Source organism: Hyperolius riggenbachi, chromosome 3 (assembly GCF_040937935.1).
Source record: "Hyperolius riggenbachi isolate aHypRig1 chromosome 3, aHypRig1.pri, whole genome shotgun sequence".
Taxonomy (NCBI): Eukaryota; Metazoa; Chordata; class Amphibia; order Anura; family Hyperoliidae; genus Hyperolius; species Hyperolius riggenbachi.
Window position 1 is genome coordinate 29729510 of NC_090648.1, and position 20697 is coordinate 29750206.

At 46.8% G+C, this 20697-nt stretch overlaps 2 protein-coding genes across 2 annotated transcripts in view; both read right to left on the reverse strand.

Moving 5' to 3' along the window:
* Window positions 1-2191, reverse strand: part of LOC137560896 (phospholipid scramblase 1-like) — a 38442-nt gene extending 36251 nt beyond the window's left edge. Inside the window, exon 1 of the mRNA XM_068272056.1 lies at window positions 2101-2191. The gene's annotated coding sequence lies outside the window, so the exon portion shown is untranslated. The remainder of the gene's footprint in view (window positions 1-2100) is intronic.
* Window positions 2192-2482: 291 nt separating this feature from the next.
* LOC137561995 (phospholipid scramblase 3-like) overlaps window positions 2483-20697 on the reverse strand; it is a 40978-nt gene continuing 22763 nt past the window's right edge. The window contains exons 5-8 of the mRNA XM_068273338.1: window positions 19739-19894; window positions 10174-10314; window positions 9081-9213; window positions 2483-2517 (exon numbers count right to left, since the gene is read on the reverse strand). Of these exons, the coding sequence (XP_068129439.1) occupies window positions 2483-2517; window positions 9081-9213; window positions 10174-10314; window positions 19739-19894 (465 nt within the window). The remainder of the gene's footprint in view (window positions 2518-9080; window positions 9214-10173; window positions 10315-19738; window positions 19895-20697) is intronic.

The following is a 20697-nucleotide window of genomic DNA, read 5'->3' on the forward strand; positions in this document are numbered from 1 at the left end:
AAAGACTTTGCGATTTTAAAAATGCAGCGCAAGCGCAGCAGTGTGTACAGGCCCCTTAGAGGTGAACAAGCCCATAGAGGGTGTTCATTATCAGGATAGCACCAATGCAAAGCTAATAAGATGGATGAAGAAGGGCACTTAGTGGGGCCCTCTTTAGTGCGGTCCCAACCTCTGCATCCCCTATTACTAGGCCACTGGTCGCCGTCACTTACAGTAATAAAGTAATAAGTGATAAAAACTATCCAGGTTTTCGCAGGAAAGGGAGGCTGATACTGTGTGAAATATGAAGTGTCCAGACATCAATCATACTTGAAACAATGTTCTGAAGCTAGGTTATGGATTTAATCTATCTAAAAGGAAAACAAAACTTAATAAGAAAACAGTTTTGCTCAGAGTTCCGCTTTAAAGAAAACCTGTACTAAAAAAAAACATCCCTGGGGGTACTTACCTTGGGAGGGGGAAGCCACAGGGTCCCAATGAGGCACCGCCCATCCCAATAGCTGCAGGCAATCCAGCGCTGGCTCCCCCGAAGCGTCCCACAATCCTCCCCCGACAAGCGCTGATTTATTTACCTTGCCGGGATCCAGCTCAGGCGTAAGGCGGAAATAACCGTACCCGATCGTATCATCCTATGGTGCAGTATGAAGCCGCAATGTACACATATGAGGTAAGTCGCATGGCTGGGGTCGGGTCCTGATCCTGGGTAACAGTGCAGGATCGAAGCTGCATAGATACATTGCTAGGGACATGATCTGTTACTATACGGGGTAGGTGAGGGTGATGTAGCAGCACATGAGGAACATCACATTGGGGGGGGGGGGCAGAGTAAGATGGGTGGATTAATGCCCTCAGCATATCGAGGCCCTGCCGTACACACACTATAAACTCTCGGCAGAGGGGTAGGTATTGGCGAAGCAGAAGAGATAGGCACCTGCACACCTGGGCGCACCATGTGCCTCCATAGGCCATAATGTGTATTATGGCCATAGCAGCACTCAGAAGCTAATTTGTGTGCCGGTAAAAAAAGACGGGCTCAAATTACTTAAAGGACCACTATCGTCAATAAAGTAAGCAGTTAAAGGGACACTTAAGTCAAACAAAAAAAATGAGTTTTACTCACCTGGGGCTTCCAATAGCCCCCTGCAGCTGTCTGGTACCCTCGCCGTCTCCCTCCGATCCTCCTGGCCCCGCCGGCAGCCACTTCCTGTTTCGGTGACAGGAGCTGACAGGCTGGGGACGCGAGTGATTCTTCGCGTTCCCAGACACATTAGCACCCTCTATGCTGCTATATGGTATATGATATATGCTATAGCAGCATAGATGGCGCTATTGTGGCCAGGAACGCGAAGAATCACTCGCGTCCCCAGCCTGTCAGCTCCTGTCACCAAAACAGGAAGTGGCTGCCGTGGCTGCCGGCGGGGCCAGGAGGATCGGAGGGAGACGGCGAGGGTACCGGACAGCTGCAGGGGGCTATTGGAAGCCCTAGGTGAGTAAAACTCATTTTTTTTTTGTTTGACTTAAGTGTCCCTTTAAAGTCTGACAGAACCGACAGGTTTTGGGCCAATCCATCTCCTCATGGGGGACTCTCAGAGTTTTATTTGATTTCAAGAGCATTTCCTGAACAGCAGTTGCAAAGTATATATCTGACAAAATAGTGTGCAAGTGAGTAGGGAGGCTGGCTGCTATCTTACTATTTTGGCAGTTAAGCTGCTGTTCAGGAAATGCTGTTGAAAACAAAGAAAACCCTGAGAATCCCACATGAGGAGATGGACTGGCCCAAAACCTGTCAGTTCTGTCTGATGTTAACTGCCTACTTTTTGTGGTCCTTTAAAAACACTGTAATTTGTCCTCCAGCAATAGCTGGCAGCCGAATTACGTCTTTCCCCCTCTATTCATGGTGGCCTGGAGGGGGAATAGTGATTAGCACCACCGGGACTTTTGCAGCAGCAGGGTGAGTCGTTTATCGTCTTCATCCTGCGCCCAAATTTGTGGCGCCGTTTTTACATGACATGTATGCGTTATTGGCCGCCTTGGCCAAATTGAAGCATGTGTATGTAGATTGTCAGAGCACTGCCATCAATCAAAGCTGGAGAGACATACCTGTATGACGTGCTGGCCTGTAGAGTGTCAGCTCCTGGGTCTCAGCGGTCAGTCTGCACACACACAGGAGGAGAGATGGAAAATGACTGTGATCTCCTCTCCTCTGCGTTTTCTCTCTTCTCCTCTGACCACTCCCCATATCAGTAACCCTTTCATCTCCTCCCCTCCTCTGCAGCAAGAGGTGACGTCATCCTGACAAGAGGACCTGTATGATGCCAGCATCGGGTATGGGGGACAATCCAGCACAGGCAGATGCCAGACAGAGGTGTGGCATTTAAAGAGGAAGTGCGACTGCAGCAGAATGACCTGTTTCCTAAACAGCTCTGAGGCTGTGTCCCTCTATATTTGTTGTCATAACATTATTCTCACCCTATGGGCCTGATTACATCGCAGCTTCAAGAATGGACCAGATCATACCTACAGAAGAAAGAAGGTTACAGGACACAAGGCAGAGGGATAATATACAGTATAGGTGTGTGTGTGTATATATATATATATATATATATATATACACATACAGTAATTTGGTCTGAGAGTGCTTTGCAATACAGACAACATCTTGATGTACAAGCAAAAAACGTATAGGCTAGGTTCACATATAACAACGTTTTTCCTGGCGTTTTACGCAGGTGTGTTTGTGATAGGATGCGTTTTTCATGCGTATTGCGTGCGTTGTACGCTTTCGCGTTTTCTATGCATTTTATTTAAAGGGGCACTATGGTGAAAAATTGTAACATTTAAAATATGTGCAAACATACACAAATAAGAAGTATGTTTTTTCCAGAGTAAAATGAGCCATAAATCACTTTGTGTGCTGTCACTTACAGTAGGTAGTAGAAATCTGACAGAAGTGACAGGTTTTGGACTAGTCCATTTCTTCATGGGGGGGGGATTCTCAGGGATTTATTTATTTTCAAAAGCACTTAGTGAATGGCAGTTGCTCTGTCCAACTGCCAAAACCTGTGTAGAAAGCAGGGTAGCTATCCAGCATCAGGGGCGTAGCAATAGGGGGTGTAGAGGTAGCGACCGCATCGGGGGGCCCTCCCTCAACCACAGTATTAGCTCTCTATTGGTCCTGTGCTCATAATAATCATTTTATAGAGACTTTGAATAGTGGTAATCAGTAACACGCTGTTCCCCATCCCCTTCTTGCACCTCTGACACTGTAGTTGCCATTGGCAGGTTTTGGTGCGCCGCATCAATTGTTATGTATAGAGTGCTTGGGGGGGCCACAATTTAAAACTTGCATCCGGGCCCACAGCTCCTTAGCTACGCCACTGTCCAGCATCATAGTTTAAATGCCTTTTAGGGAATATCTTTATAAAGAATTAAAGCCTTGCTGAGAATCCCCTATGAAGAAATGGACTAGTCCAAAACCTGTCACTTCTGTCAGATTTCTACTACCTACTGTAAGTGACAGCCACATAGGAGAAAAAGTAATTGATGGCTTATTTTACTCTGGAAGAAACGTACTTCTTATTTGTATGTATTTGTACATATTTTAAATTTTAAAAATTCAAAATATGGCCCTTGTCCCTGAGTGCTGATGCCACAGAATTGCCATAGCTGAAGTCCGAGCTGGCCCTACCTCCTGCCCTCCCCTGAGTGCTCTCAGGCCACACCCACCACACATACCACGCCCTTTGATTTCCTCAGCAGCTACCTATAGCCTGGTTGCCTTGGAGCACGCACATGCCCATTGAGGGGAACCATCAGAAGACTAGAAGAACTTAGATGCCCATGGAAGGAATGCGAGTGGCAGCAGAAAGGAATAACATTAAAGGACAACTGAAGTGAAAGGTATGTGGAGGCTGCCATATTTATTTTCTTATAAGCAATACCAGTTGCCTGGCTGTTTTGTCACTAATTATGTATATTAGTGTACACCATTGTCTGTACTATTATGTACCCCATGTTAGTTTCTTACTTTGTACAGCGCCACGGAATATGTTGGAGCTTTATAAATCACTAATAATAATCAGGTGTTCCTGACATCATTGTCAGACCTGACTAGATTAGCTGCATGCTTGTTTCTGGTGTGATTCAGACACTACCTTGGCCAAATAGATCTATAGGGCTGCCAGGCAACTGGAATTGTTTAACAGGAAATAAATATGGCAGCCTCCATATTCTCCTCACTTCAGTTGTCCTTTAAGACTCCTCACATGCAACTTCACTGTCTTTCCATATCATATATCCTTCTGTGCTTGGCCTACAAATACCGATTTGTACATGACCTGCCCGACCTACATTTCTGATCTCCTTCTCAGGCACATACCAGCCCACCCCCTCTGATCCTCCAACAACCTGTGCACGTCAGCCCACACGCAACTGCAGGACTTAACTAGGGCTGCTTCCACTCTCTGGAAATCACTCCCACCAGTCATCAGACTCGTCCCCTCCAATTATTCCTTCAAACAAGCCCTCAAAACTCACCTCTTCATGCTTAGCTTGCCCCCCCCCCCCATTCTGTACCATAATATGTTCTGCTCTACAGATGCACCAAATGGGACTCTACTCCCATCCTTTAGATTGTAAGCCTCTGTGGCAGAGCCCTCCCCCCAGTGTTTCCAGCTTGATCAAGCACCCTCATTGTCGGGTATCTCTCTCACGGGCTAGAATGGACTTGATCTGTTGTAACCTAAGATTTACCCCCGCCGTATGATCTTGTATCTTGTTCCTACCTTGTGTATTAACCCCATTTATCTACTGTATTGTGCATTGCTGTGCAATAGATTGACGCTTTATAATAACACAATAAAAGATAATAATAAATAATAGGTGATTATTCCTGTTGTCTTGCCATCAACAAGGCATCAGGGCTGTGGAGTCGGAGTCAGAGTCAAAGCAAATTTTGGGTACCTGGAGTCGGAGTTTTCATAAGCTGAGTCATCGGATGAGGTTTGTACCCACTTCATAGTCCTGTAAGGGCTGCGGAGTCAGAGTTAAGGAGTTGGAGCAATTTTGGGTATCTGTCGGAGTCGGTGGTTGCTGATTCTGTCAGATGTTTAGTGTAAGTGACAGCAACATAGGAGAAAAGTAATGTACAGCTCATTTTACTCTGGAGGAAACGTACTTCTTATTTGTGTGTGCTTACATGTATTTTACATTTTATGATTTTCACAATACTGGTGGTTAGGTCCATTTCCAGGCTGCATTTCTTTGCATAAATTACCATAAAATTTGTATAAACAAAGTTATTAGTATCTCATTAACCATTACTATCTCAAACAAAGACAAATGCAGCAATAAATGAAAGCAATTTCGTCTGTGTAGAAAACTGTTAGGATCTCTTAAAGGGAGCCTGAAGTGAGTGGAATATGGAGGCTGCCATGTTTATCCTCTAATAGGCAATGCCAGCTGTCCAACTTCTGTGCTGATGCTCCGCCTCTAATAGTATAATCTGATCCGAACATTTACTGTATTTTTTGGACTATAAGGCTCACTTTTTCTCCACCAAAAGTAGGGGAAGAAAGTCACTGCATCCTATAATCCAAATGCAGAGAGTTCCTGACTTGTGAACGCTTGCCACGAACCTCCAACCCGCCGCAATGTCAGGGACTCCCTGTTCTGTGCCCATGCAGAGGAGGACAGGGGGACAAACTGAGGACACAGGGGAAGCAAAGGGGCATAGAGGGGGACACAAGAGGTACAAGGGGGACACAAAAGAGGAATAGAGGAGTACACAAGTAGGAGAGAGGAGGACACCGTGAGACAAGAGGTACAAGAGGGCACGAAGTACAAAGAGGGCATAATCCACAAGATGCCCCTTCACTATGGATGCACCCGGTTTAGTACATTTTTTTTCCCCTGGTTTTTGTACTCTAAACCTATTTGCGCCTTATTGGTCAGGAGCGTCTTATAGTCCGAAAAATACGGTATATCGCGCTTTTCTCCTGTCAGACTGAAAGTGCTCAAGAGCTGCAGCCACTGGGACATGCTCAAGAGGCCACCTTGCAATGTTAGGGAGTCTTGCCTTGAACTCCTTACTGAATAGGTACTGACCATAGCCAGGATTTAAACCCTGAGCTCCCATCTCAAAGGCAGAGCCCTTAACCAGTACACTACCCAGCCACATAGGAGTGAGCATGCAGATTACATGAAACTAGCTAGTTCAGAGGCACTCAATAAATTGTATGTGTAAAAGTACATTTATAATAGGACAGGTATGCTGTCTTACATCTCCTGAAGAATGGAAGAAACCAGGTTAAGTGGAAAGTAATTTTATTAATAGCACTAAAAGGACAACGCGTTTTGCAGGTCTCTGTCCGCTTCATCAGGTCTGCACAAAAACAGTGCTCTAGGCACATAGAAGTGCTCACATTTGCTGGCCACAGACTCACAGGCACTGTTTTGGAACAGACCCGAGGAAGCAGGCAAAAACCCGAAAAACATTTTTTGTGTGTGTGCCATTAATAAAAATACTTTCCAGTTTATCTGGTTTCTTCTGTTCTACAGGAGAGGTAAGGCAGCATACTTCTCCTAGTTTAAATGTACTTTAAGGGCTTGTTCACACCAAGGGCTTGATTCACAAAGCGGTGATAACTCAGTTATCACGCCTAAAAGACTTTAGGCGTGATAACCTTTGCACCACTGAGTTATCACCGATTTTTGCTCTAACTCGCGCGAAGTTTCCGCGCGTACGTGCGTACGTGCGCGCGCAAAGTCCCATAGGGCTTAATGGGAGCTTCGCGCGAAGCGGGGACGCTGCGCGGTGCGCGGTTGCTGCGCGCAAAACTTTGCGCGCGGAAAATTCGCGCGAGTTGCTTCTTATCATGCCTAAAGTGAGTTTAGGCGTGATAAGGGGCTTTTCACTGGCGTGCAAACACTTTGCACCGCTTTGTGAATCAAGCCCCTAGGGTGTTTTCGTGTTTTTTTAAGAGCAGGCGATTTCAGAAATCGCCTTAAAAGCCCTTGTGCAATGATTCCCTATGAGAATGTTGACATCTGAAGGATTCAATTCAGATCCACTCACCAAAGCGCTGCCTGTATCATTTACTGGGCGATTTGCCTATAATGGCCGGTATAGGGAAATCGCAAAACGCTTGAAAAAGCACTTTGCATAGTGATTTCCCAAGTGCTTTAATGAATAAATACATTGTATTTATTCATTTCCGGGTACAAGATTTCACTTCCTGACTGACGTCAGGAAGTGAAAAAAAAAATAAAAAAAAAATTGCTCAGCACTTGAAAAAGCGCCGGCAATTTATGATGTGAACAAGGCCTTACTTACAATAGTACACAGAGAACCCATACATACTTGCACCATAAGGCCTGGTTCACATTGGCAGTTAAAACAGTCCTAGTGTTCCCCAACCCTGTCCTCAAGGCCCACCTACAGTGCATGTTTTGTGGAAATCCACAGAGGTAGATCATCAGCTCTGCTGAGATACTAATTACCTCACCTGTGCATGTTTGTGGTTTTCTGCAAAACATGTAGTGTTGGTGGGTCTTGAGGACAGGGTTGGGGAAGTCCTCTGGTTTTAGAGGACTGTACCTGAACGAATCCTTACAGATGCAAACGGATCCAATGTTAACCAATGGATCCCATCACATTGCTACATTCGAAACGGATCCGCTTGGTTAGTTCTGCACAACGGACTGCAGGTTTGAGGAGGGAGAGTACCTGTCAATGCTGCCAATAATAAAACAGATTGGACACACAGAGTGTATCCCGAGGTATAACAATTCTAAAACAATATTTGAACTTTCATCTCTGGAAAAAAAACCTGTATAGTAACCCCCCAACACGCATACACACATCCCTATACCACACACACACACCCAATACACACATACACCATCCACACCCTAATATATATATATATACACACACACACATGCACTCTAATATATAAACACACACACATTAAATTTTTTAATTATTTCTTTTTATACCAAAATATTTTTACAAAAAGCAAATTTGTATATAGAGAGTTACGTATATGTAAATATGTAGAAAAATATTCCATCTAAAAGCTGTTAAAATGGTGGAAAAACAATTGAAGAGACAAAGTAGGAAAGGGGAGTGAGTGTGGGCAGAAGGAGAGAAAAAGAAGGGGGGGGGGGGGGGGGGGCAAGAGGAGAAGGAGGGAAAAAGCAGAGAGGAAGAAGAGTAGGAAGCAGAGAGGGGGGATGCGAAGGAAGCAGAGAGGAAGAGGGAGGAAGCAAAGAGGGAGGAAAAGAGGAGCAGAGAGGGAGGAAAGGAGGAAGCAGAGAGGGAGCGAAAGGAGGAAGCAGAGAGGGAGGAGGGGAGGAGGCAGAGAGGGAGGAAAGGAGGAAGCAGAGAGGGAAGAGGGGAGGAGGCAGAGAGGGAGGTTAGAGGGGGAGGGAGGAAGCAAAGAGGGAGGAAAGGAGGAAGCAGAGAGGGAGGAGGGGAGGAAGCAGAGAGGGAGGAAAGGAGGAAGCAGAGAGGGAGGTTAGAGGGGGAGGGAGGAAGCAGAAAGAAAGAGGGAGGGAACAGAGAGGGAGGAGAGGGGGGGAGCAGAGAGGGGGAATAGGAGGGAGCAGAGAGGGAGGAGAGGGGGGGAGCAGAGAGGGGGAATAGGAGGGAGCAGAGAGGGAGGAGAGAAGGAAGCAAAGAGGGGGAGGGAGGAGAGGAGGAAGCAGGGAGGGGAAGGACGCTGTACAAAGTAAGAAGCAAACACGGGGCACGTAATAATACAGACAATGGTATACACCAATATACAAAATACAGAATTGGTACGAAATTGCTAATTACAGTAACAAAAATAATGATGAATAAAATGTTTAACAAATTCCAAGACATTATGAATTAAAATCACTGAAGAGAACGGAACTTCAGAAAATGAGAGAAAGAGATATACAGACCAAAACTTAAGGATCAGTGTGGTAAAATTAGTGTCCTGCTCCACAACCACCGTCTCCTCCACAACCACCATGTCCTCCTCCACCATCTCCTCCACCACCACCATGTCCTCCACCACCATGTCCTCCTCCACCATCTCCTCCTCCCCAACCTCCATCTCCTCCTTCCCAACCACCATCTCCTCCTCCACCAAAATCTCCGCCTCCTCCCCAGTGAACTCCTGACAAGGCCCAGCCATCATCGCTGGAACGGTTGCTGGTCGATACTTGCTGCATCCAGTAAGTCTATAAAAGTAAAGAAATACACAACTAGGGTCAGCTGAATGTTGGCTTACTCATGCTTTGTTTTCAAACAATAAAGTGGATTGTGGAGCCACACGCTTTGGCTAAACCCTTGATCAGGTGGGGTGTGCAGAGAGCCCCTCCCAGATAGGATCTTCACAGTGCAATGACAGATTTTGAAATCTGCACCACTTCCATGATATCTCAACTGCTTTATTGATGATCCCCCCCCCCCCCCCCCCCACAAAAAAAGCTTAAAAAAGACCCCAAAAAATGTCTGGCAGCTACAATGTTTCAGACTCTTGCCCTTTTTCAAACCATGTCTCAGTTCATTGTTACTTTTTGTTTGTTTTTGCAATGGAACCTGAAGTGATAGAGATATGGAAATATGAATTTTAAACAATACCGGTTGTCTGGCAGTCATGCCGATCCTCTGCCTCTAATACTCTCAGTCATTTGCCCAAACAAGCATGCAGATCAAATATTTCTGACAAATATCGACAAGATTACCTCCATGCTTGTTTCAGGTGGGCAATTCAGACACTGCTGATGCCAGAATGATCAGCAGGACAGTCGGGTAACTGACATTGTTTAAAAGGAAATAAATATGGCAGCCTTCATATTCCTCTCAGTTCAGCTGTCCTTTTAAAGTATCCTTTTCATATGCTGTTTGGATTGAGACTCAGGCTTGAGTCGTAAACCATGCTGCCTCTTCCTGCCTCACTGAGCTACTCCCATTGGTCACCCGTCGCCCTCTGTAGTCATGTGATATTGGGGACAAGATTAGTAAGCATTTGTCTTAAGGTGACCCCACGCTTATCTACAGTGTAATTAAAAAAACATTATTTGAAGGCATCTGTACCTGCATGTTATGTTTCCAGCTTACCACCAGGTGGCACTGGTTGCTCAAAAGTTTCACTGTTCTAGGCTGGTGACCTATAACCTCAGTTACTCCCCACTCACCATAAAGAGGAAGGCAGCCAGGATGACGGTTTTCAGAGTGGCCGCCATGTCCATCGGGAAGCGGAAGATGACTTGGGAAGACTTCTCTACCTTCTCCTTAGTGATGGAAGCCACAGGGTGGGACCCGTCTATGCTGAGGATCTGAGAGGGGTGACAGAACATTCCATTATTCCATAGAACAGGAGATCTCAAAATACAGTCAATTGTTGCATAAATGACACCTAAGCGAGGTGATATAATTTGAAGGCTGACATTGTCCTGTACTAAATGTCATGTAAGGAGAACCGGCAAGGAAAAAAGATGGCCCCTGTGGGGTACTTACCTCAGGAGGAAGAAGGCTCTGTATCCTACTGAGGCTTCCCCCGTTCTCCTGTGTAGCCCTGATCCACCGCTGGTACCCCCAAAAATCCACCAACAAGTGGCGGAGGTGCGCAGATGCCGTAGCGTCGTCTGCAGCATACGGCCATATTTATCTATGAGATCCAGCAGAGACACAGTATCAGCTTCCCCCTTGTTGTCGCAGATCAGAACAGGCATACTCCCTGCAAAACTAAGGAGAGAGGAGAGTGCCAAGTCCCGCCTGCAAAGGTTTTGGAGCCACTTGCAATAGAGATCCATGATTGGCTGCATTTTGAAGAGAGGCTTCATGATTGGCTCAAGTGGTATCAGAGCCACTCACAGGAAGCTACTGGCTGCCTCTATTCAGTGACAGCTGTACTGAACCAGCAATTTGCCCAGATTGGCTATGCAGCCCTAAGGTATACTTAACCTTGTAGTCCACTAAATGTGCAAGTGCTTGTCCTGTACCTCCAATGGGAGGATAGAGTTGGTCTTTTGCTGCAGAGAATGTACCAGGGCATGCTGGACCATTTCTAGGACAAGTGCTTTGCACTGTACCTCCAATGGGAGGACAGAGCTGCTCCTGTGCAGCAGAGGATGAACCAGGGCATGCTGGACCATTTCTAGGACAAGTGTTTGTACTGTACCTCCAATGGGAGGACAGAGCTGCTCCTGTGCAGCAGAGAATGTACCAGGGCATGCTGGGCCATTTCTAGGACAAGTGCTTTGCACTGTACCTCCAATGGGAGGACAGAGCTGCTCCTGTGCAGCAGAGGATGAACCAGGGCATGCTGGGCCATCTCTAGGACAAGTGCTTGTACTGTACCTCCAATGGGAGGACAGACCTGCTCCTGTGCAGCAGGGAATGTACCAGGGCATGCTGGGCCATTTCTAGGACAAGTGCTTGTACTGTACCTCCAATAGGAGGACAGAGCTGCTCCTGTGCAGCAGAGAATGTACCAGGGCATGCTGGGATATTTCTAGGACAAGTGCTTGTACTGTATCTCCAATGGGAGGACAGAGCTGGTCCTGTGCAGCAGAGAATGTACCAGGGCAGGCTGGGATATTTCTAGGACAATTTCTGATATAGTAAACTCTTATGTAATAAACCACTTTTCCTGGTCCCTTGGAGTTTACTATAGTAAGACTATACTGTAATTATCCATACTATGCATACAATTCATTATATCATGAGGTTTTGTTTTTTTGGGAGTTTTTTTTGCTTCAGTGTCACTTTAAAGGACAAAACACTTGTAAAGGATTGTCCAAATGAATGTGTGCATGACAAAAGGCGCAGTGAAAAAAGGGTCCGGTTGGATAATAAAATGGTGTTGGAGGATAACAAAATCTGAGAACGATAAACCTAGTTCTCAAACTTGGTTAACGATAAATAATGTTGTAAAAACAGACGGGAAATAATAATAAATAATACCGAAAACATGAATGTTAAAAATCGTTACGTAATTCAACAAATTAATCCAAACCTACTCTCACAAAGAATCCACCCCTGGTGATGCCTAAAGCTAACCCTAACCACCCCCCAGGTGGTGCCTAACCCTAACCACCCTCCTGGTGGTGCCTAACCCTAACCACCCCCCTGGTGGTGCCTAACCCTAACCACTCCCCTGGTGGTGCCTAACCCTAACCACCCCCCAGGTGGTGCCTAACCCTAACCACCCCCCTGGTGGTGCCTAACCCTAACCACCCCCCAGGTGGTGCCTAACCCTAACCACCCCCCAGGTGGTGCCTAACCCTAACCACCCCCCTGGTGGTGCCTAACCCTAACCACTCCCCTGGTGGTGCCTAACCCTAACCGCCCCCCTGGTGGTGCCTAACCCTAACCACCCCCCTGGTGGTGCCTAATCCTAACCACCCACATGGTGGTGCCTAACCCTAACCACCCCCCTGGTGGTGCCTAACCCTAACCACCCCCCTGGTGGTGCCTAACCCTAACCACCCACATGGTGGTGGATAACCCTAACCACCCCCTAGTGGTACTTAACCCTAACCACCCGCATGGTGGTGGATAACCCTAACCACCTCCTGGTGGTGCCTAACCCTAACCACCCCCCTGGTGGTGCCTAACCCTAACCACCCCCCTGGTGGTGCCTAACTCTTACCACCCCCCAGGTGGTGCCTAACCCTAACTACCACCCTCCGGTGTTGCCTAACCACCCCCCAGGTGGTGCCTAACCCTAACCACCCCCCAGGTGGTGCCTAACCCTAACCAATCCCCTCTGTTGGTGCCTAACCCTAACCACCCCCCAGGTGGTGCCTAACCCTAACCACCCCCAGGTGCTGCCTAACCTTAACCACCCCCAGCTGGTGCCTAACCCTAACCACCCCCCAGGTGCTGCCTAACCCTAACCACCCCCTAGGTGGTGCCTAACCCTAACTACCACCCTCCGGTGTTGCCTAAACCACTCCCTCTGCAGAAACACCCTTTTACACATAGAAACCATAATATCTTGAATAACGTAAAACCTGTACATACAAACGAAATAGGACAAAAACTATAATGTTGCAAGCTTCCAAAACGATAACATACTTCAAAAACGGTAATGTTCTAATGTTAACGATATTTATCGCGGCGCCCTTTTTGCTGCTTTTTCCACTGTATAAACTTTAATTGCATTAGAGTCTATGATGGCGCCCTTTTCGGCCACCCTCAGCCGGCGCCCTTTTTTCCTGCTACCAGATAAATAGCTACACCCCTCCGCTAGTGTGTGTGTGTGGCGGGGATCAGCAAAGAGCTCTTCTGGACTATACACCTAAGATCCTTTATACATGTTGCACTAAGCCTTGACATGGACTACCTATACAGCGTTAGGCAGACAAATAGACAAACAAATACTGATAATCTATGTTATACGGGTGACTTAAAGAGAAACTCCGACCACGAATTGAACTTTATCCCAATCAGTAGCTGATACCCCCTTTTACATGAGAAATCTATTTCTTTTTGCAAACAGACCATCAGGGGGCGCTGTATGGCTGATATTGTGGTGAAACCCTTCCCACAAGAGTACGTACTCCTGTCAGTTTCCTGTCTGTGTACCCTGTTGCATTGTGGGAAATAGCTGTTTACAGCTGTTTCCAACTGCCAAAACAGCATGCAGCAGCTACATCACCTGCCAGCAGTAAAAATGTCACCATGTGATCAATGTCAGAATATAAATCAGGGATTTAATATATTTTACAATGGGCAAACACTGACTAAATCATTTATACATACGGTAATTATTGCAAAAATGAAGCACTTTTTTAATTACGTTATTTTCACTGGAGTTCCTCTTTAAAGGGACTCCGAGCAGTGCAGAAACTATGGAAAGATGCACATCATTTTAAAGCTCTCTTTCTCCTCTTTCCAACGATATATAAACCGCCACCCTACGCCTTTTAGTTTTCGCTATTTTCGCGATTGAAATTGCTGCGGCCGCGATTTCGATCGCAAAAATAGAGAAAACTAAAAGGCGTAGGGCAACGATTTAGGTGTCGTCAGAAAGAGAAGAAAGAGAGCTTTAAAATGATATCCATCAAGCCATAGTTATATTGTATTACACAGGGCGACTTTTTGTCAAAGTCAGCAGCTGCATTCAGCAAAATGGAGCTGCTGACACTGGGGAAAGTGTCGTCCTGTGTAATACAATATAACTATGGCTATGCAGCAGAGAATGTACCAGGGCATGCTGGGCCATCTCTAGGACAAGTGCTTGTACTGTACCTCCAATGGGAGGACAGACCTGCTCCTGTGCAGCAGGGAATGTACCAGGGCATGCTGGGCCATTTCTAGGACAAGTGCTTGTACTGTACCTCCAATAGGAGGACAGAGCTGCTCCTGTGCAGCAGAGAATGTACCAGGGCATGCTGGGATATTTCTAGGACAAGTGCTTGTACTGTATCTCCAATGGGAGGACAGAGCTGGTCCTGTGCAGCAGAGAATGTACCAGGGCAGGCTGGGATATTTCTAGGACAATTTCTGATATAGTAAACTCTTATGTAATAAACCACTTTTCCTGGTCCCTTGGAGTTTACTATAGTGAGACTATACTGTAATTAGCCATACTATGCATACAATTCATTATATCATGAGGTTTTGTTTTTTGGGAGTTTTTTTTGCTTCAGTGTCACTTTAAAGGACAAAACACTTGTAAAGGATTGTCCAAATGAATGTGTGCATGACAAAAGGCGCAGTGAAAAAAGGGTCCGGTTGGATAATAAAATGGTGTTGGAGGATAACAAAATCTGAGAACGATAAACCTAGTTCTCAAACTTGGTTAACGATAAATAATGTTGTAAAAACAGACGGGAAATAATAATAAATAATACCGAAAACATGAATGTTAAAAATCGTTACGTAATTCAACAAATTAATCCAAACCTACTCTCACAAAGAATCCACCCCTGGTGATGCCTAAAGCTAACCCTAACCACCCCCCAGGTGGTGCCTAACCCTAACCACCCTCCTGGTGGTGCCTAACCCTAACCACCCCCCTGGTGGTGCCTAACCCTAACCACTCCCCTGGTGGTGCCTAACCCTAACCACCCCCCAGGTGGTGCCTAACCCTAACCACCCCCCTGGTGGTGCCTAACCCTAACCACCCCCCAGGTGGTGCCTAACCCTAACCACCCCCCAGGTGGTGCCTAACCCTAACCACCCCCCTGGTGGTGCCTAACCCTAACCACTCCCCTGGTGGTGCCTAACCCTAACCGCCCCCCTGGTGGTGCCTAACCCTAACCACCCCCCTGGTGGTGCCTAATCCTAACCACCCACATGGTGGTGCCTAACCCTAACCACCCCCCTGGTGGTGCCTAACCCTAACCACCCCCCTGGTGGTGCCTAACCCTAACCACCCACATGGTGGTGGATAACCCTAACCACCCCCTAGTGGTACTTAACCCTAACCACCCGCATGGTGGTGGATAACCCTAACCACCTCCTGGTGGTGCCTAACCCTAACCACCCCCCTGGTGGTGCCTAACCCTAACCACCCGCATGGTGGTGGATAACCCTAACCACCTCCTGGTGGTGCCTAACCCTAACCACCCCCCAGGTGGTGCCTAACCCTAACCACCCCCCAGGTGGTGCCTAACCCTAACCACCCCCAGGTGCTGCCTAACCCTAACCACCCCCAGCTGGTGCCTAACCCTAACCACCCCCCAGGTGCTGCCTAACCCTAACCACCCCCTAGGTGGTGCCTAACCCTAACTACCACCCTCCGGTGTTGCCTAAACCACTCCCTCTGCAGAAACACCCTTTTACACATAGAAACCATAATATCTTGAATAACGTAAAACCTGTACATACAAACGAAATAGGACAAAAACTATAATGTTGCAAGCTTCCAAAACGATAACATACTTCAAAAACGGTAATGTTCTAATGTTAACGATATTTATCGCGGCGCCCTTTTTGCTGCTTTTTCCACTGTATAAACTTTAATTGCATTAGAGTCTATGATGGCGCCCTTTTCGGCCACCCTCAGCCGGCGCCCTTTTTTCCTGCTACCAGATAAATAGCTACACCCCTCCGCTAGTGTGTGTGTGTGGCGGGGATCAGCAAAGAGCTCTTCTGGACTATACACCTAAGATCCTTTATACATGTTGCACTAAGCCTTGACATGGACTACCTATACAGCGTTAGGCAGACAAATAGACAAACAAATACTGATAATCTATGTTATACGGGTGACTTAAAGAGAAACTCCGACCACGAATTGAACTTTATCCCAATCAGTAGCTGATACCCCCTTTTACATGAGAAATCTATTTCTTTTTGCAAACAGACCATCAGGGGGCGCTGTATGGCTGATATTGTGGTGAAACCCTTCCCACAAGAGTACGTACTCCTGTCAGTTTCCTGTCTGTGTACCCTGTTGCATTGTGGGAAATAGCTGTTTACAGCTGTTTCCAACTGCCAAAACAGCATGCAGCAGCTACATCACCTGCCAGCAGTAAAAATGTCACCATGTGATCAATGTCAGAATATAAATCAGGGATTTAATATATTTTACAATGGGCAAACACTGACTAAATCATTTATACATACGGTAATTATTGCAAAAATGAAGCACTTTTTTAATTACGTTATTTTCACTGGAGTTCCTCTAACTACCACCCTAAAAGGCGTAGGGCAACGATTTAGGTGTCGTCAGAAAGAGAAGAAAGAGAGCTTTAAAATGATATCCATCAAGCCATAGTTATATTGTATTACACAGGGCGACTTTTTGTCAAAGTCAGCAGCTGCATTCAGCAAAATGGAGCTGCTGACACTGGGGAAAGTGTCGTCCTGTGTAATACAATATAACTATGGCTTGATGGATATCATTTTAAAGCTCTCTTTCTGACGACACCTAAATCGTTGCCCTACGCCTTTTAGTTTTCTCTATTTTCGCGATCGAAATCGCGGCCGCGGCAATTTCAATCGCGAAAATAGCGAAAACTAAAAGACGTAGGGTGGTGGTTTATATATCATTGGAAAGAGGAGAAAGAGCGCTTTAAAATGATATGCATCTTTCCATAGTTTCTGCACTGCTCGGAGTCCCTTTAAATTTCTTACTTTAGTGTATGTTCAGGTTCTTGTGGACACCGTGTTACATAGCATTTACCTGTACACAAACTTCAGTTTGTTTGCAGCTGAGTGAATGCCTGGCCGTGCATAAAAGTCTGCAGCTTTCCACACAGTCGACAATCCCTCGTCGAATACGTTGAGGACCCTGTGCTGGAATGGTGGGCCACAGGATGTTTCAGGAAGCCTCTAGCAAGGCAAATATTTATTGTTTCGTTTTTGCCTAGCTTCATGTATACTTTAGGCTGGTTTTAGTTGTGCATTGTAATTCTCCCAAAGTGGGAGAGGCTGCCGCAGGAGATTCTCGCCAACAGGGTTATATGCATAGGCCCGCCCCCCGCTCAGTGACGTACTCCCTGCTGGACAGGAAGTATGTCACTGGGATTCCCGTCGATCCCCGTATGCGTCACACTCCGTTGTTTACACTTACTGTGTCGACATAGACTTGCATTGCGGAAGGCACAGATCATGCGGTAACTCACTCTTGACTTGCAGCAATTTAAAGGGAACCTGAGACGAAGCTAATGAAAAAAAATGAAAAAGATTTTATACATACCTGGGGCTTCCTCAAGCCTGGATCGCTTCCACGCCGCCATCCTCCGCTGCCTCTATCACCGCTGCCGGGTCCCGTCACTTCCGGCGGACGCGGCCAATTTTCCGCATGCACAGGGGCTCCCTCCATATCCTTACGCATGCGCCTGCGCAGTATGGAGGCACATGTGTAAGAATATGGAGGGAGCCCCTGTGCATGCGGAAAATTGGCCGCGTCCGCCGGCAGTGACGCACTGCGCTTGCGTCGACTGGCCGAAAGTACGGGACCCGGTACCGGCGGATCCAGGCAGCGGAGGATGGCGGCGTGGGAACGATGCGTGCTTATGGAGCTGGAGGAAGCCCCAGGTATGTATAAAAGCTTTTTCCCAACGTCTCTGGTTCTCTTTAAGTACTTTTGTTGCGCCATATGCATTAACCTCTTGAGGACCACAGGTTTATACCCCCCTGGTGGCCAGGCGATTTTTTACAATTCCTGCACTGTGCAGCTTTAATGGTTTATTGCTCAGTCATACAACTTAGCACCCAAAGGAATCTTTTCTTCCCACTAAAGGAGGATCTCTTTTTGAAAACAAAACAAAACACACCCTATTTCTTTTAATCCCTCCCTTCCCCCTTAAATTGGCCCTAGACTGCGATCCATACGCTACACTACACATACATAGGCATCAGCCTATGATAGGGATTAGATTGTGAGCTGTTACTAGGGACAGTTAAAGTGGACCTGAACTCAGAACTCCTCTCTGCTGTAAAAGCTACACAACAGCATGATAACCTTTAAACAAAACAAAAAAAACATTTGTTACAGCCGATCCAAATCCTAAAATAAACCTGCAGTGTGTCTACTTCCTGAATCATGGAAGCAGACATATTGGTAACATCCAGTGCTTTCAAATGGGATTATCTGCAATGTCTGCCATGGCAGTCATGTGACACAGGGAAGAGATCAGATTACAATTTGTCAGAGGGAGTCACGATCCACCCCTCAGCGCTGCCTGGCACTGATTGGCCAGGCTGCGCAAGGGGTCTGGGGGGAGGGCTGCGCAGCACGGTGGGTAGCGGCGGATCGGCGGCGAGCGGCGGCAATCGGAAGTTACACGCAGCTAGCAAAGTGCTAGCTTCGTGTAACTAAAAAAAAATTATGCAAATCGGCCCACCAGGGCCTGAGAAATCCTCCTGCGCGATATACCCCGATTATCGCCCAGGAGGTTAACCATTACACTGTCCACCTTAAGTGATAGGGGCTCTCTTTGTACAGCGCTGTGCTAGACTGCAGCTCACTGGCTGGCAGGCTGTCACAGCGACCCCCTCTGCGTTGTGCAGGGAACACGTGCACATGCAAATGCTTGTTCCCTGCAGGGGCGTAACTAGAGATCACAAAGTCCCCCTGCAGAAATTTGGAGGGGCTCCCCTCCCCCCCCCCCCCACACACACCTCCTCAGGGCCGTTTTGGGGGCTGGAGGGGGTCACAGCATGAGGGGAGGGCTTAGCCACACATCAGGAGGGAGGGAGGGGGACAGTCCCCCCTTCACCTCGGGCTCAACCCTCAGCGCTCCCCTCCAGCATTAATTAATGGCAGCAGGCGAGTGGGCACGAACACATAACACCGTGTTCCACCACCGAGGTCCGATCACTAAGTGCCTCACGCTACTTCCTGTTTAAACAGGAAGTAGCGTCAGACACTTAGAGAGAGGAAGCTTCGGCATTGGAATGCAGGCAGGTATGTGTTCCTGCCCACTGCCTGCTACTGCTGATAGATGCTGGAGGTGAGTGCAGAGGGGAGAGCCTGAGGTGAGGGGGCCGATGTGTGGCCAAGCTCTCCCCTCATGCTGTGACCTCTCCTTCCTCCCGAAATGGCCCTGAGCGGGCCCCCCGTGGGTGCAGGGGTTACATCCCTTATTGTTATGCCCCTGGTTCCCTGCTAATTTCGCCTCTTGCAAGACCCTGCACTACGCACCGGTCCCAGGAGAGCCACGCTCCTGCCACCGAGGCGATCGGGAGCTGCTTAAGTATGAAAGGTAATGGGCAGATCAGGTGTCCCATGTGTGACATTGCCGAGGACATAGGACCGGCACAAAAGTTCAGCAGCTGGTAAGAGGAGTGACTCACATGAATGATGCTGCTATGGGCAGTCCTGTTTACAGGCACAATGGCGCAAAACACCGGCTTCCTGTCCCCCATCTCGATGGTGACGTGTAGGCAGGTGGAAGAGCGGGTGACTTCAACGAACCCAATGTGGCTAACGGACGGAGCTTGGACCATTAGCTGTGGAGGGCAAAGACACAGCATTACCATACAAATTACCTGTATTACAAATATTGCTATTATAATAATATTTATTGATTTCTAACAATAATGAAAAGGTTTAAACTGTTAGCAATGTAAAGATTAATATTAAACCACTTCAGGATGAGAACAATGTTCACATATCAGCGCTATTAACAATCATTAGCCAATAACTTTATTACTACTTATCACACCCAATTCTTTTTTTTCCCCAAGACAAACTAGGCTTTTAGTGTGTGATCATTTTGTTTAGTAATTACCTTATTTTCTATGCATTTTGAAGGGAAAATAAGGGGGGGGGGGGTGAGGGGAATCACTCTATTTCTCAATTTACATCCATTATAGCTGTATAATAAACAGTGCTGACTATAAGTTAAACCAACAAACTTTATGTGCTTATCCATCCTGGTTATTACAACATTTAGATAATGTTCCTAGTACAATGCACAGTGACAATATTGTATTTAGAAATAACGGTGTCCGGTTTCTGTTTTTGCTTTCTCATTGCACACTATTGAAGATTGCAAGACCTTATTTGCAAAAATAATAGTAATATACCCCCATGGCATACATATTGGAAAAAAAAGTTCCTAAGTTAACAATGGGGTTTATTCACTAAGCTGCGCTGCTACAGCAATGCAGCTTAATTACAGCAGCAAGTGGTAATAATTCTCAGCGCATGCTATGCAGCCATAGTGTGCGCTGCTAAATTACATTCTGCTCTGATAGTCTAACGAGCGCTTAGTTACACTTAACGAGTGCTCCACTGAACCTGCCTGGAG